The following is a 17,994-nucleotide window of genomic DNA, read 5'->3' as shown; positions in this document are numbered from 1 at the left end:
TAAGTTTTCTTTACGGCTCTAAAATTCCTTCCCGGGTCATTCTTAGGCCTCCTTTGGGTGCGAACACTTATCTGTGACCCGTGCTGCTCTGAACTCTTCTGGTAGAAAACCAATGATTGTTGCGTTTCCTGTGGGTCTCACCCTTCAACCCTTGTGGAATGTTCTCTCTGCGTAGCCACTGCCCGTCTGCACTCGGACTGCTGAGTGCTGTCCTACTCACGCCCTCACCTCATGGAAGGTGGAGGAGAGCTGGACGGACCTTGCATGGAGGGAGAGTCAATAATCAGCAGATGGAACAGGCTTGTACAGAAAGAGAGATGAAGGTCACCGAAGCCTGGAAGTTCAGAGGAGATACCATCAGTGTCTGTGAAAGCCGTGGAAGATGAAAGGAGAAGGTTGAAAATGATAGATGAAATGGCGAATACAAACACGCACCCGAATGTTGAGGAAAATGAGATCCTTGGGACCCCAAATGCTTCCTTGGTACCGCATGTGTGAGAGGAAAAGGGCTGCCGTGCTGAGGGAGGCCAGGAGGAGGATTCCCTCGGTCTCTCTTGAGTCTGTTGTCTCTCCCACACTATCCACGTGGAAGGGAGACTTGATCTGCATACCTCTCTGAGACACCTGTTTCGTGGAACTGACTTACCTTTGGAGGGTTAGTTTCCCTTCTTCCTAGAGCAGAGACCTCTCTGAATGGCCTGTGACAGAGCCCCGACCACTGTGTACTCTTTGAAAGATAGTGACGGGGAACCCACCACCTCAGAAGACCGTTCGCTCTACTCTGAAACAGCTCTAATAATTAAATCCTTCTTCTTTCAAGTAAACTCAAAGTTTAAGGTCAAAGATTGCCTTGTTATTTGTAGCCCAGAACTACTCATTTCTATCAGAAAAAACCCCTAATGACCTTTCACCCCTTCTGCCTGAGAGTATCTCAAATAGTTGAACATGACAATCTTGGCACATGGTATTATGGCGGCCTTGGTGAGCAGCGAGCCCATCACCCACCCATCCGTCCACCTCTCCTTCCAGTAAATATCCATTGAGCTGCTAATAGTTAATGGGAACTCTTCGGTTCTGGAGCCAAAACAGGGAGTTGAAACCAAATCCAAGTTTCGGAGAAATTACACTTTAGTGAGGCAGGTAGATATTTTTCTTGACAGCAAATGTATGAGTTAATAAGTTGAGGGATGTGCTCTGATGGGAACAAAGATGACCCTTAAATCTGGGGGAAGCTCCAGCTTCTCCCCTACTGTACATTAGTCCCAAGGATGGGTGACAATATGTGGCAAAGTGTAAAAATATAAGGTAAATGGGGCTGCAGCATTAGAGAATGAAGGCAGGTGAAAACAGAAGCAAGGAGGCAAATTCTTTTGAGTGAAAGAAATGAAAAAATAAAGGGTCATTTTTGCTTCTCTCATTGAGAGACACAAATGTGCTTGGAAGTTTCAAGTTCACTGCCTCATGGCAGTGAGAAAAGGAAAGACACTGCTTGGGCAGGTCATTAGAAAGACTTGTTCTGTAGTGCTTAGCACAATTACATATATACTCCAGAACAGTCAATTAAAGAAAGTTCATAGGAAGTAATTTGACTGCGAAGTATTAGAAGAGCTCAGAATACAGACAACGCTTCTACACAAAAGCCATTCTGATCCTCAGGGTCCATTAATCCGGTCTGATTTGGAGGAAGTTTCAGCAGTTGGCGACATCTTCTCTGCATGACATCCGTTCCCCAACTAGCTGAGCGGCGTTGTGATCTTGATGACTTCCCTCAATCTCTCTTCAGTGAAAACTTCAGTTTTCACATCGCGGATGGAAAAATGGGATTCTAGAACTTCTAACTTCCTTCCAACTCTGATTTTCCCCAAATGCCCCAAATGATATGAATGCTATTAGGTTGGCATTGTGCAGGATTTTTTTTTAAGTATACACATTACTCTTGGCATCTAAGCCTCCCAGAATAAAAGACGCGCATTCAGAAACGAAGCCGTACAGGGGAGAACCACTCATTATCTTCCCATGGACCTGGGTCCCAAACCATAAAGGCAGACCTGCAACGCCCCTTTTCCTAGATCAGTTGCACACGAACAGCCTCGGCCCTTCGCGGAGGGAGACACCTCATGCCATTCTTCTCAACTTCCGCCTGATCCTCGCTCCCCTCCCCCTAACACGCCTACCCCAACCGGGACCACGGCCTGATTCTCCATCAGGGACGGCGACTGACCACCCGAGTATCATTTGGGATGTGATTTCACCTTTCTCTTCCCTGTTTTTCTCACGTTAGGAGAGTGAAAAGGCGAAAACTCTCAACCATCTAGAGCTAGGCTGGAGATTAAGTGACACAAAATAATTGCAAAGCACCAGGAAGCGAGTATGTGATCAAGAAATCGATTGTAAACGTCCGGTTTTGGATACCTCCTTCCTGCCATTGAACTCCACAGTACGCGAATGATTCTTCAGCGCTTGCCTGAAGCGAGCGGGTCTCTGCCCGAGGCAACTTCCCGCTGGAATCCACGCAGGGGCAGCACGAGAGCCAGGAAACATGGCTGGAGAGCCACCAAGCTGTTGGGCCTTGAGTAAAGGAGCTCAACCAGGCAAGCCGCATCACACGGGGCTAGAACCACATGCAACACGTTCGTGTCTTGCTGCAGATTGCCCGGAGGTGACTTATTTGGCGGAACAATTAGGCGTTATGCCCGCTCAGGGGCACCAGTTCTGAAGCGACTCCCATCCTTCTGAGCTACAGCAATCCTTTCCTGGGAAAACAGGGCTTAGCAACTGCAGCGCAGAGAATTTCTGTGCTGACGTGCACCCTCAGCAGGGTGTCTCTGAGCAGGGCACAGCCCGTTCAACATGCCTGTTCTTGACCCCAGCCTTCCTTTGTCAAGGTCGCACCCAAACCACAAATGCAAATATTGCTTGGGGCCTGTGTGCTCCAACCTGATCTGCAAGTTACACACGATTTACTTTTAAGCATCACACCAATAAATTAGACTCCTGTTATAGCACTCCTTTGGAACAAAATGTCTATTATTTTTTCCAAATTATAAAAACTTATGTATACATGCAAAATATGGCATTAAAATGGCACATAAAAGTATTTTAAAAAATAAAAAGTACCTATTAATACTCTATCTCTTAGAATTGATAGCCGGTATATATATCTCTAAAATTCAATAATTTTATATACTATATATTATATATATGTAATAGATAGATAGATACTTTTAATAATATGTGTATGTCTATCTATCTTTATCTCTATATATACTTTTGTTGTATTTTTGTGTATATTTTATCTCCATAAACATCATTGTTAATGGCATCCAGGTTTTTAAAGGACACCCTAGTGAGTGTAGTTTCCATGTACAAGTAAAGATTGAGTGGTTGTTTCTTGCTCTTCCTGGGCTTGATGACCTTGAAGAAGAAAGAGGTGAAGAGAGGACACTTGAGTTGCAGCTGATTTTACCTTTCTCCTTGCACTGACACGGTCTCCCAGCCACCAGCCACCTCCCCATGAGCACTCTATTGTCACTGCCATCTCACATATGAGATTACTGAAGCTCATAGGGTTTAAGTCTTCCTCAAGACCACACACTTAGTGAGAGAGCCCTTAAAACGCAGCCTCGATGACCTCTAAAACATGAGCATTTGGTGGGCATACAACGCTTCCAGCCCCAAAGCTGCAATTGTTACAAGGGCTGCAAGTTGTTCCGAAAACAATTCACAGTCCAATGATCTGGTTGTTCTCATTTTTTGATTTTCCTTAGCTCGGTTTCTGCAAGTCTAAAGAGGAAGAGGTGTTTGACGTGGTTCACAGATATTTTAATCATTCCACCCACAGGGATTTCCAGTAGCCACCTCCTACCTCTCTGTCAATAGGTGGCATTATATGAATTAGATTACTGAACGCCAGATGGTAACTCAGTGGCAAATTAACCTCAAAATACGAATGTTAGAGAAAGGCTTTCATTAGTGATATTGAAGGTAATCGATACAATATGAGATTGCTCACACGTGGTATAAAAATCAATGTAATGGCAATGCCCTTGAATTGTGTTGACTATAGTTGACACAGCTAAAGGATTCTGTCTGTTGGATGCAGACTGCAAGGACCCCAGAATCTTTTCTCTGAAATTTTGGCTTCTAGCAAATTCCTCCAACAAGGTGATGATAAGATCGCACCAAAGATTGGGGAGCTATTATTTCCTGATAACTGAAGATCAGAGGACAGAACTAATTTGAGCATTTGGTTAATGGGCAATATATAGTTAATGAATGTCCGTGAGTGTGGAAGTTTCTGTTCTGAGACTTTTTCTTTATAACCTGGGAGGACTGTCAACTAAATAATACCCTTGAGAATTCTGTCTGCCCCAGTAGCTCAGGCCACTTTTAATCTCAAGTAGAGCAGGACCCATCTCAGAACAATGAAGTTTCATTCATGTGGTCCTTTGACACCTCGGAGTGAAGTATTCGATAATGGGGGGGGGGGTGAGAGCGGAGGAGACGGTGAGTGCATCTGAAAACGTGCTATTATTGCTGAGAAAACGGCAGAGTTAAGATTCTGTTTTTATTTTCATTTTTTAATGTTTATTTCTTTTTGAGATGGAAGGAGACAGAGTGCAAGTGGGGGAGGGTCAGAGAGAGAGGGAGACACAGAATCCGAAGCAGGCTTCAGGCTCCGAGCTGTCGGCACAGAGCCCGACGCGGGGCTCGAACTCACGGACTGCAAGATCGTGACCTGAGCCGAAGTCGGACCCTCCACCGACTGAGCCACCCGGGCGCCCCCGAAATGTTTTTTTACTTGACCACCAGACGTGAGGTTAGATAAAAAAAATTTTCTAATACTTAGGAAATTCTCAAACCTACGTTGAAATCTTTACATTCCTCTGGAGTGCATGACATGTGCTTGAATACCAGGCTCTGTAGAAAGACTAAAGCATTTCACAAGGTAGGTAACCGATTAGACTCCAGCCCTTCCTTCCTAGAAACGTTCATCACCAAATTTGCCTGAGCCTTTGATGAAGGTGGGGAGGGGGACCAGGAAAGCCTGGGATGCAGTCGTGTTACCATGGTGGCACAGAGCTAGGACACTTAGGGATGTGCTAAGGTGCCCTGTACCCTTGGAGTGCCCTTGTGACCCTGAGAAATGTTCTACTCCCTGTGTGTGTGTGTCCTCATGTTTCGTGAGGTGGGGCTAATACCATAGAATACGGTTCTATGTCCAGATGCGTGTTGTTTTTATCTTTTTATTATCATTGCATAATGCTTTTCTCCTCCCACTGTCCTGTCTCCTACCCAGGCCCCCACCACAGCCACCAAGCTTCCAGGCAAGAAAGCCAAAGCCCTTGTCTAACTATACTCCTATTATAAACGCCCCCCGAGTGAATTTTAGAAGCTGCAACAGTCAAATGCTGTGTTCAGGCCTCAGTTTTAGGAGAATACAAGATGTCTACTCTCTCCCCAGGTAAGTGAAGGATTAGAGGCCACTGAGGGTTTCAGGTTTCTTAGCACAGTTGATTCCAGCTTCTCTTCCCCATCCTCACACCCCCACCTCGCACTCGGCTGATCCCGCATGAGGCTTGGTTTGGGCCTTGTTAGGATGCGTCTAGAGCTGTCCTCAGTCCACTCGTTGTCCCATATTGACTCCTAACGTGCAGCCTCCCTGCTCCGTCAGGGTGTTGTCCAGGTCGGGAAGATGCGTCTCTATTTCAGCAGCCTCCACCTTGCCAGCTCCCTGCGCTCTCTCGCACTTCTGCCCTGCGCTCGACCCCCGGCAGCTGGAGGCCTCACTGGTCTCACCCCCAAGTGCGAGCCAGGACTCAGCCAGTGAATGCCGCCCCCCCACCACCCGGATCGCTCTCTTCTCTCTACGTTCCCGCTATTGAGACGCGGTGAAAACTGATGTTTACCGTCCTGGGCAGTGCGACTGCCGGGCTCTGCACGGACACCTGCTCCCTAGGCGCCGGCGGGAAACCCTCCCAGGGGAGACCCGGGCGACTGTGGAACCTGCCTGCGGAGTCTGCTTTCTGGCAGGGATCCTACCCTTGTGCTGCTTATTGTTCAAAGCCTGAAACTGTCATGTCCTGATTGCGTCCTAGCACGGCCTATGGGGGGAGGCTACTCTGCTCTCTCCGGGAACGGAAGTCACCCGGTATGCTTCAAATACTGACTTTAGAGATTTCATCTCGTTGAGTGTTATTTCCTGTCATTTGGAGTAGATTTCATCCTCTATTCGTGACTCTGTGCTCTTGACATGTCCCTCCGTGGGTAACACGGTTCAGGAATCTGCACATTTGAGATATGACAATAGGAAAATGCAGTTGAAGAATAAATCATGCGATGTACCAGTAAATCAGAGGATGGGACTAAATATTTCATAGCACTAAGGGTAGGGATCCTTCCTGAGAGTACTTGTACCTTTGCATAAACCCCCAATTGTGCTTCCTCCAGAGACACCAGTTTAACAAATGCTCCCCTTTGGTGGGGGGGTTCATTGCAGAAAAGGGTTATTTTTGTGGACCGAATAAACCTTTTCCCAGGGCACAGGACTCACTGAGTTTTATATTGTTGTAGGACTAACGTACATAACCTGAGACTGACTCCAGTTAGGGCCTTGCCCTCTGGAAGTCACAGAAGGTAGCCCCCCCTATTGGTGAGGTCCGGTGTACCCCATCCTGTGTGGCTCACAGTGCACAAGTCAACTGCCCCCATGCAGCTCACTCCTGGATGAAAGAGACCACATCTGGCACTTTGGCAGAAGATGCCTTTTGAAAAAGCAAATTTTATTATTTTTTTTGTCCTACAAATGTGTTAGACGCGAAATCTAATCTGTTTGGTAAGTGCATAAAAACATGTTAATCTAATGCTGTTTTGAAGGAAGTAATGAAATCTATCATGCGGATAGAAGGAGCTCTTAATGTGCTGGACCACTTTCCACCGAGACTATTCTTCATTGATATTCTCCACTTTGACAATACAATTAACGCCACTCGATGGATTCAGAGGAGAGTTCTTCACTGCAATGTCCAGCTTGAAAGTCACACTGCATGGTTGCTGTTTGTGTCCGTTCCTCTTGACGACCTTCAAGGAGAGATAAGAAAGACATGATGAGACCCGAAGGGTCTACAAGAGGGTCTCCTGTGTGGCCTACCCCCAGCCCCCTGCAGCCATTGTCTCCTGCTCCCTAGCATCCCCTGTCCTGTCTCAGAGGCTGCTCATTCTGTTTCCCATCTCCCCCAGCGCATCTTCTCTCTCTTCATGCCCTGGCGCCCGAATCTTTCCTGGTGCCCCGCCTAAGTGTCCACCGGGGTGGGGAGGAGGAACCAGGAAAGAAAGGGTGGAACTGGTGCTCGCAGTGCTGACGGCCGAGTCCTCAAGGAGCACAGAAGTGACGGGAAGCTTCCGCGGGTAAGTATGTTTCTCTGTGCAGTTGCTCTAGAGGAGAGGAACGTTGATGAGCGCGTCCACAATTCCTACGTGGACTTTGTGAGTATGTGTGTATGTTCCTATGTGCATGGGAAAGAGTGTGGTGTCATATGGGTCAGGATGTGCACTGCACGACAGTGTGGTACCTTTGTCTCTAAGATACAGTTAGTGATTCAAGATCTTGGGGCTCCATGGGTCCTTAGTGTCTGGTGTGAGTTCTGTTGACCCTCTTTCTCCTTACACTTCTCTGTGACGCTTATTAGACACACTTTCTGTTTTCCCCTTGACCCCTGTGCTCACTTGTTTTCCTTCTCAGGTGTGAAGTATTTCACCCCCAAGAATCAGTTCTTCTCAGCGCTTCACCCTTATGTGTCTGGGCTTTTCAGTGAGTGTGCCCGCGAATCTGACTCTGGAACCCAAGCACTGGGGCCAGTGTAGGAATGGCGGGTCGACCACAGACAGGCAGTGTCAATTAGGGCAAGGGCCTACCTTTCTCTGATGATGATCATCAGTATGTCTATCAATGAAATGAGAATAATGACGGTGTCTGCATCCCTGTTTCAGTTCCCAGCACACAAGAAGCACTCAGAGTTTTCTTATTGGGCCGCCTGGGTGGCTCAGTCGGTTAAGCGTCCGACTTCGGCTCAGGTCACGATCTCACAGTTCGTGGGCCTGAGCCCCGCATCAGGTTCTGTGCTGATAGCTCAGAGCCTTAAGCCTGCTTTGGATTCTGTGTCCTCTCTCTCTCTCTCTCTCTCTCTGCCTCTCCCCTGCTCATGCTCTGTCTCTCTCTCTCAAGAATAAACATTAAAAATTTTTTTTTTAAGTTTTCTTATTATATCAATATACATGTTATCACCTTGAGATTTCTCACAAGCAGCATCGTTACACCCATGACTTTAAGAAAGATCTCTAACTGACAAATATTGCCGCTTCTGCTTCGGTATCCTTGTCCCTGAACCTCGCCTCTCTCCCTAATGCATCTGTCCAGGTAGTCACTACAATATGTTTTGCTAAAATCTCAAAGAGATCAAGCATTGTTCTGCTCCCCCAACAATTTTTCAAGTTGTCACCTATCTTCACAGGGATTTTTCCACTGGTTTCTGAAACAACGCTATACTACCTGCTCGGCTGACTCCTCCGTGTACCTTTCTGGCCTCCTCTTCCCACTGTGTTGACACCTGATGTATTTTTCGCTTGTACACAAGTCATGTTGTCTCTCACACTCTTGAGGAAATGCCTGAATCACTTCCTCTGCCTAGAGCGCTTTCCAACGTCCTCTTTGCTAAGAAAAATACTGCCGACTACAGTGCGATTTCCCTTTTCTGCCAGGCAGTGAGATAACGTATATGCACGTTTTCACTGAACCAGGCAGGGTCTTCCATTCACCCCGTAAGGCAGAGACTTTGACCATTTCAGATGACCGATCAGGACAGATTGCCAACATCAGGCAAGCGGTGAGTGCTGGAACCAGGACTCAAAGCACGACTGTCCTATTCAAAGCCTTGCTCTCAGCCACCACGAGAAATTCCTTTCTTTCCCGCCTTCCTAATTTCTCCCAGTGTTTGCTTGTTTCATGTAAGTATCATATCCTTTTGAACTCTGTGTGAATGTCATTTCCTCAGAGCCTCTTGAAAGTCCTCCACTTAGACATGAGTGCCAGGTATGGTTCTGTTCTCCTCCCACAGGCTGCACCCCATGTGTAAGAAGACAGGAGTCTGGCGCTCTCAAAACCCAGGCCAAACGATTTGCCTCCTGGGCAAACGAATGTTGTTCTACCAAGGTCTCACCTCCATGAAGCTGTACTTTCCACTTGTCAGTTTTAGATTCTCCTTAATTTTTTTCAGATAAAAGCAGAAGAGTCGAACTGTGTCTCCTTCCGCACACTTGATGCCGTAGCATATTTCACTCCCCACGACCTCCATGGTTCCTGTATCGTCTTGTATTACATAGACTGTTGTCTTCTTGTTATCTTTTTTCTGTAACAGAAATTGAACATCCTGTTTCTCTTTCGGCTTTGTTCAATGTTTTATTATTTATTTTTGAGAGAGAGAGACAGAGACAGAGCACGAGCAAGGGAGGATCAGAGAGAGAGGGAGACACAGAATCCGAAGCAGGCTCCGGGCTCTGAGCTGTCAGCACAGCGCCTGATGCGGGGCTCGATCTCACGAACCGTGAGGCGGTGACCTGAGCCGAAGTTGGACGCTTAACCGACTGAGCCACCCAGCCGCCCCCAACATCCTGTTTCTGAAGACATCGTAACGTTGATATTTGAAGGAAGACCCCGGGGACACAGTGAATACAAGACATAAAAAAGCAATTAGAGGAACACATACACATACAGCTTCGGCAAGGTCTTCTCCAAGAACTTTTGGCTTATGATCTTCCTTTGATAGTTTCCCCTTTCTTGTTCTAGATGTTTTCTATCTGGCAGTCCTAGAACAATGAATTTTCTTCCTATTTCCTACCGCTTCACCACCAGGGAAGCTTTGATTCCTTCAAACACTGGAATCAGAGGAACCCGAGGGCTTTCATGGACTCCTTTACCTCCTGTCGTTCTGCAGAATGGAATGGACATGACTGCAAGTGTTGATTCAGTAGATTATACAGAACCAACAGAACAAGTAAGGTTCCAGTAACTCACTACTTCTTTTTCCAACCTTCTCCATTAACTCACTCTTCTCCAAGTCTTATCTCCACTGACCTGGATCTTGCAGTTCACAAACGACAGAGTCTCACTTCCTTAAGTTGTAACTCATCCATTCTAGAAATGCATTTCTCTTAAAGACAGAGTTGGAGGGTAATGTAGGTAACTTAAGGGGCTCTCCCAGAAGACAGATGTGTAAGAGTATGAAGCAGTCAATCCTACAAGATGCCTGGTAAGTTCATGAAAGTTTGTGAATTCTGGGGAGACCTGAACACATCATACTGACTATTAACTTGAATTTGGACGTGCCATACAAGTAAACTTCTCTGACACACACACCCCCTTTTGGGGGATATAATGGAGTTGGACTGCCGTGTTTTCAACATATCTTGCGATGTCAAACCTTAGTCTTCAATGAACTGTTTAAATAACGTGTTAAATAGGGGCGCCTGGGTGGCGCAGTCAGTTGAGCGTCCAACTTCAGCCAGGTCACCATCTCGCGGTCCGTGAGTTCGAGCCCCGCGTCGGGCTCTGGGCTGATGGCTCAGAGCCTGGAGCCTGTTTCCGATTCTGTGTCTCCCTCTCTCTCTGCCCCTCCCCCGTTCATGCTCTGTCTCTCTCTGTCCCAAGAGATAAATAAATGTTGAAAAAAAAAAATTAAAAAAAAAAAATAACGTGTTAAATAAATAAGCTAGAGGAGACAGCCTTGCCCATGTCTATCGTTTGCCTACGTGGTAAAGGTATTCATATTCAGGAGGACATGAGCCGATATATTTATTACTCTGATTATGTGTCCCAACCGGAATGAATCTTTGGGAGGCTGATGGATTATTCAAAGATTTAAAAAAAGAGAAAGATAGATTTATACAGTTTTGGAGGAGCTCAGAGATAAGCACATGCATACTGATTCATGCCCTGATAACAGAGGCTGAAAATAATCCTGACCGGGGACACGACAAGATTTCTGGTGACACTTTTTCAAAGAACTTGCATCAAGGTATCTTGGGTACAAGACTACCGGGTCACTAGTCCCACTTCCTGTCACGTGGCTCTCTTGACCACCTACCCGTGGTCAAGAGACAGGCCTGAGAACGGGGCTCACCCGTCAGTCAGCACACACAGAACCTGGCGATCAAAAACAGTTAATTTCAGGTGTGGGTGGAGAACATGAAAACGAATGTGAAGAGATTACCTTCTGCAGGAGAAACAATCCAGACACGATTGTGGGAAGATTACCCGGATCTTCCTGGCAAAGATCTCTGATCTTGGGAGGGGTTTTTGCTCTTATCCAGAGGTCGTTTGGGACCGCAATCCTCCGGCCATCAGGAGCTCTCTGCACAACCGACCTTTCGTTTATCTCCAGGACATTTTTGTATCGAATGTATCCTGACATGGTAATGACATTCTTTTGCTTGAATTCCTTTTTCAGCTTGATGTTTAAAACCTTCACTTGGAAAACTTGATTGGAAGTAGCCACCGTAGCAAGAAACACTTTTTTTTTCCTCTGCCCTGGGAATTCATACTCAACTGGATCTGTTGCCTTCAGTACCACCACTGTTATGGGGTCCTTTTGAAGGGTAGGCCTCCTAGGAGCCACCTGATTTGGGGCTTGCATAGCTGGGTTCTGTGTTGGACAGAAATAGGAGAACAAAGGTAGAAGTTTGAGCATGGAATACCAGGTCATTTACTCGTGAGTGACACTTCGCTTATGACACTGGGGCCACAACAACCCTCGAAGATCGTTGGAGCTGGGGCCAGGCTCGAAAGGAGTCGCCTAACAGAAAGGAAAGGCTAATGAACTGAGAGCTTAGGCAGTAAAAGTGTAAGGCAGCAGACTGGGATGAGAGTCCAAACACCCTCAGTTGAACAGAAGAGCCTTTCCGAATTCAAGCACGATCCTGAGCCCGAGACATGCACAGAACTGTGGATGATAAGAGCATTGGCCTGAGCTAATGAGGGACAGATTCAAATATTTCTTTGACAGAGCAGATTCAGAATGAACAAATAGAAAATGAATGTCAGGCATGTCTGGGCACAGCTCAGACTGCCAATGTGCGCATGCTGTCAGTGGTAAAAAAGAAAAAAAGTGACATGTAGCGTGAAAAGGAGAAAACATTTGAGGAAATAGATAAACTTCTTGGAATGAAAGTAACATGAACATCTTCAGAGTGACTGGCCAAAAGAATGCCAAAAAGGAGAGTAAAGGAAAAACCCGTGTCAGGCAGGACGTAATGTTGAGACCCCGGAAAATACCTAAAACAGCCAGGAAAGTTTGATTCCCAGAGAAAAAGTACAGATCACTTAACAAAGTTGCAGAACCAGATTCTCGACAGCAAAACTACACTGCAGGACCTTTGTACAGCATTCTACCCAAATTCCATATCTGCGGTTTGGAAATCCCCCAAAAAAGGGAATCCAAAAGGGGTGTGTGTGTGTGTGTGTGTGCGTGTGTGCGCATGCGTGTTAGTTAGGTGACAAAACTTATTAGGAAAATATCTGATGTGAGGTCTCAGGAGCCTATGTATATACTTTTTAAAAATCCACGTTAGTGTGAGGGCACATACGTCTTGCTACATAAACATGACTGCATGTGAGCTGAGAGACAGGACTCAGATCTTCCTAGATCGTCAGTATAGTACATGATAGATAGTGTGTGCATTTGTTAACCTTTCCTAGGTCACTCAAATTCTGAATTCCACAACATATGTGAACCCAAAGGCCTCAGAGTGAGGTTGTGAACAGGTATTGAAGGGAAAAACTAATTTTGAGACAAGAATTTTGTAGCAAACTGAAAATGGCATTTAAATGTGATGTCCTATAGGTGAATCTCTGATATTGACCAACATGATGAACAGTCAGAAGATTTAGCAACACAAAGATACCTATCAAGCACTCTTTTGGAGATAATATTCCCCAAGAGATTAAAGGAGGTTAACATAAAAACACGCTGCAGACTAAAAAGGAAGTGAGGACAAGACCTCGGTTGAGTCTTTCAAAGTTGTAAAAATCAATAAAGCCCCAACAGAAGAGAAAGAAAACAGAAAGTAGGTCAACACAGTGGGGTGAATAGAGGAAGGAGAGATGGTATCTGTTCACTGAGCTGCTTGCCTGGGAAGAGGAGTCAGAGACATTAACTTAAAACTATTGTTGAGGGGTGCCTGGGGGGCTCAGTCCGCTGAGCATCCGACTTGGGCTCAGGTCATGATCCCATGATCTCGCAGTCTGTGAGTTCGAGCCCCGCGTCGGGCTCTGTGCTGACAGCTCAGAGCCTGGAGCCTGCTTCCGATTCTGTGTCTCCCTCTCTCTCTGCCCCTCCCCCACTCATTCTCTCTCTCTCTCTCTCTCTCTCTCTCTCCCCCTCCCTCTCTCTCTCTCTCAAAGGCAAATAAACACTAAAAAAAAAAAACAAAACCTGTTGGTGAAGAAGACAGCAAGACAACATAGAATAAGCACTCCAGAAAAGTGCTCTGAATTAATCAAAATGGAGTATTTCACCGAATGGACATAAAGTGATAAACCCATTAAAAGACAAGATTTCAATGTTCAAGTAGCTTTACTATTTTTTTTTATTTTTTTTAATTTATTTTTCAATATATGAAGTTTATTGTCAAATTGGTTTCCATACAACACCCAGTGCTCATCCCAAAAGGTGCCCTCCTCAATACCCATCACCCACCCTCCCCTCCCTCCCTCCCCCCATCAACCCTCAGTTTGTTCTCAGTTTTTAAGAGTCTCTTATGCTTTGGCTCTCTTCCACTCTAACCTCTTTTCAAGTAGCTTTAGATGGTCCTTAAGTCAAAGACTAATCTGAACCGAGCTTTGCTGCCCAATGATAAGTTTTCAATTCCAGACAGATGCAACAGTTTAATTACATATTTGCCTAATAGTTATAGGTACAGATTATTTATTATTAGTTTATATTATCCTCATTATTATGAATAGTGTTATGACACGAGCACATTCCCCTCTCTCTCACTGTATATTCATATATGTGTTAACAGCTGAGAGAACCACAGGGAAAAATGGACAAAATCATGATTATACGTTGGTGCTCCCCTATGTCAACTACTGAAAAAAGCAAGAAAAAAAACCACTTAGAAAAGTTGACCATCACTGTTCAACTTAAGTAAAAGCTTGATGTAATATTTAGAAATTTCTGAAACCAATATTTGAAACATAACATTTCTCTCAAAAGCACACGACATGGTTGAGTACCAGGCTCTACAGAAGGACAAGCATTCCAAAGGGTGGCTCCCGATTTGTCTCCAACCACCTCTCTTCTACAAACCGCACTACCCCATTTGCCTGAGCCTGGGAGGGAGGCTCAGAGGGGGTCCTGGGGCACCCGGATGCAGCCCCGCCCCTAGAAGTGGCAGGGGACTAGGACTGGTAGGAAAGTGCTAAGGTGCCTTGTACCCCTGTGAGTGCCCTTGTGAACCCGATCGATGCTCTATTCCGTGTGTGCGTGTGTGTGTGTGTGTGTGTGTGTGTGTGTGTGTGTTCCCAGGTTTTGTGAAACATATCCAGACATGGTTTCTGTTGAGTATCATCGCAAACTACTTTTTCCCCACCCTGTCTTGTGTCCTGTCTCCTCTACCCCGGCCCCCACCGCAGCCGCGAAGCTTCCAGGCAAGGAAGCCAAGGCCATCTTCTGAATAGTTACTTTTGTTAGAAACACCCGCAGCATGGATTTTAGAATCTACAACAGTCAACATGTATTTCCCTTCCTTCAGGCCTCAGTCAGATGGAACGAAAGATGTCTGGCATCTTCCCCTGGCAGAGAAGGCTTAGAAGGAGCCACTATGGTTTTCAGTCTTCAGAACACAGCTGATGGCAACCCCCCTCCCCTGCGCGCTACACACAAGGCTCAGACACTCACCCTTCCCCCGTACCTTGTGGTATCATCGAGCTGCCCAGATGTCCCCCACAGAAGTCCTGGCCAGACTCACCTCACTGACGACTCGCCACAGTCGTCCAGCTATGGAGATTTTCTTCCGAAATACAGCGATCGATGCAGGTTTGGTTTGAGTAGGAAGATATCACAGCAAAGCTCTCACAAACTGAACTGCAGGATTCTGCAATCTGAAATGCTCTGAAAAAAAAAAAAATGGAATCCTTCCAAGATAACTTGGGAAACTGCCATTGGTAAACATCACAGAAGAGCTAAAGCCTGGAGCCCGCCCAGTGTTAGGAAACTTTTCCTGAGGCTCCTCCCATCCATGCCTTTAGCTTTGTCTTTTCTTAGTGAGAGAATGTGAGTCAGAGAAGCTTTCTCTTAAACATTTCGGTGACCATGAAAAGTTAGAGCTAAATTATCACTTTTTAATTTTATTTTATTTTGTAAGAATGTCTGAAAGGAGTTTCAACTTAGAACTTTCTTATCCTAGCGGACTTTACTGTTGGTCAGTGGACCCTGGAGCCCCTTCAGTGAGGCTCAACTATCAAACAGGAGAAGTGAGTCACCCACCCACAACTTCCTGTTTTCCTGCTTACATGGCACTCGATGGGAGGCAGGAGATCTTAGGGAAATTATTTCCAAATAAACCTAAGTGCCTAACAGGTTCATATCCTTGCTGCAATGAATCATCAAATCCCGGCAGATCAGGAAGATTCTAGAAGAGAGGAGGGCCTACTAAAAAGGTTGTCTGCAATGTTGTGATCTGTATAGGACTGCGGGTACAATTTGGAGAATTGTAACCCTGAGAGGTCAACTAGATGGAACCAGGCAGCATCCTTGTATGGCGATTACACACCATCTGACTTGCAGGAAGGCAGAGTCAGTGAAATGTAAAGGGGTCCCAAAAGCAGGGCACGTGAAGGGAGGGAGAAGAAAACTGATGGAGACAATTGAGGCAATTGGAACTAGGTTTGTGGAGGAGAGAGTTGCAGTCTGTGTCTGAAAAACATCTGCAATCAATGAGTGAGGCAGGGATGCAGGGTGGGGGCTGGCAGGAGTCCCCAAGGCTCTAGTGGGTTGTCACAATTCTTTATTCCAGACTTAAGTGCTGCTTATATGGATGCATTGAGCTCTCTTCACATTAAGAGTGGAGGGACTTCAGGGAGACCAGAGGGTCCCCGACCAGAGACCAGGAGGCAGAGGACAGGAATATGGACGACTCAGGACATTTTCTTCCTGTTGAACTGGAAACTACCTTATGTGGAGGGATGCCCTCTGATGCTTCCCCCTCAGAGAACACACACGTTACTGGCCCACACAACGGGGAATCAGGACAATGCTCCCACATGCATGTGTGCGCTTAGGGTCGTAGAAGATGAACCAAAGCGACCAAAAACAAATGTGCCTTTTCCCTGACTCTTAATCAGTGGTCAAACATCAGCGACCGGGGCCATTACAGAGATAGATACAAGGCGATCGATCTGGCCCTCCACCCACTAAAAGATCAGTGTTCCCTAATTCGCAAAGCTTCATCAATGTAATGATAAGAGCCACCTGGGAACGGAGAGAACATTCAACATGGGGGAAAAGCCTGGAAAACGCTTGTGGACCTGCTGTCATCTCTAGTTCTGGTCTCATGTACTATTTTAGAAGATCGCTGAAAACCCCCAGTCAAGAGTCACCACCAGGTTGATGTGCTAAGTAGGTCTCGCTGTTAGGAGATGCTTCCTACGGAGAGGAGCTCGAGCAGACGCAAGAGCACCCGCCCCAAGAAATCACAGGAAGGTCCTTAAAATTCCATATTCAATCTTGGGTTAAAGGTATAGGGTAAGTGCTGTACCTCAGAGAAGAATATGGGAGGGGACGATGTGCTGGGTGTAGTCCAACCACCTCCTACTCTTCGGGGCCAGAATAAATCCTATTACTGTGTGAGCCTGAGCGGGCCAACGTGATTCACCCATTTACCAAGTCGTCAGTCACCTGAATTTATATTCTATAAGAACCTACCCTTGCCTGTATTAAAGTTATGTATGGTTTTTGTTTATTTTACTGTTCGTTTGCTGTTTACTCTTCTTTTTTGTCTGTGTAGCTGCATTTTACAATATACAAAATCAATTCATGTATCGATCTCTTCTTATAGCTCTGTTATTTCTAAATACCATTTATTGTTTGCTTTGCTCCATTTTTTCCTAGTGGTAGGAGACATAAATTTATATGAATTATATTAGTACTCTCCTCTTTTAAATGAAAACACTTAAAGTAACATTCTTTTCTGGTCAGGACTACTTTTGCTTTGTTCCCTAGGCCCTATGGAGTCTGGTCGTATTGCCCCTCGTGATCCTTGGCATGTATTAAGAAATGGCTTATTTTAAAATTTGTTATGTCATTTGAAGAAAGTTGTACCTTTTCTAGATATCTTATTGCTAACTTCCAATTGGGGTGGTCATTAAAGACACTGTAAGTTTTCAGATGTGAATTTTACTGAGGCCAACTTAAGTCCCTGCATGTACTTACTTTGGTGAGCATTCCATGTACACTTGAAGAGACAATGCGGAGAATTCAGTTGTTTTTACGGCATCCTTTAAATGAAAATTAGATCACACTGGTTGAATTTGGGGCTACATTTTGCAGTATGTTCCTGGTGTTTTTCTTCTTCTTCTAGCACATATTGCATTGGAGGCTTAAATACCTATCCGTGATTGTCGATTTATCTTGGACCACATCAGTGCTGTTAGGTTTTATTTTGCAATGTGAAGGTTCCATTAAATGGGTTGCTAACATTGTTACGCCTTTCGGAAAAGTTTGCCAAGCTCTTTCCCCAGCTTCTCTTCTTACCACACCTGTAACCAGCTTTCTCTGTATCGCGTCAGAGTTTGGCTCAGGCTTTATTTAGGTGGATTTGCGTGAATCTCACCATGTTTCCCTCGTCCTTCTGATTCGTTAGAACTCAAAGTCTGAGTCAAGTCAGGGATCCATTTTGGGCTTTGCTAGTGTGTGTTTCATACCAGTCCCTTTTCTGGTAGTT

At 45.6% G+C, this 17,994-nt stretch overlaps 1 protein-coding gene across 1 annotated transcript; it reads right to left on the bottom strand.

Moving 5' to 3' along the window:
• Window positions 1-6,769: 6,769 nt before the first annotated feature.
• On the bottom strand, window positions 6,770-15,180 carry MNDA (myeloid cell nuclear differentiation antigen). The gene is made up of 4 exons (XM_025915285.2): window positions 15,022-15,180; window positions 11,265-11,696; window positions 9,216-9,404; window positions 6,770-7,080 (listed from the first exon to the last, which is right to left on the bottom strand). The coding sequence occupies exons 2-4, from the start codon at window positions 11,685-11,687 to the stop codon at window positions 6,943-6,945; spliced, it is 750 nt and encodes a 249-aa protein (XP_025771070.2). The 5' UTR covers window positions 11,688-11,696; window positions 15,022-15,180; the 3' UTR covers window positions 6,770-6,942.
• Between the last annotated feature and the right edge of the window lie 2,814 nt (window positions 15,181-17,994).

The sequence above is a fragment of the Puma concolor genome, chromosome E4, assembly GCF_028749965.1.
Source record: "Puma concolor isolate L17-30 chromosome E4, mPumCon1.1.hap2, whole genome shotgun sequence".
Classification (NCBI taxonomy): Eukaryota; Metazoa; Chordata; class Mammalia; order Carnivora; family Felidae; genus Puma; species Puma concolor.
Note: the sequence above shows the minus strand (reverse complement) of the source record. Positions and strands in the feature narration are given on the sequence as shown.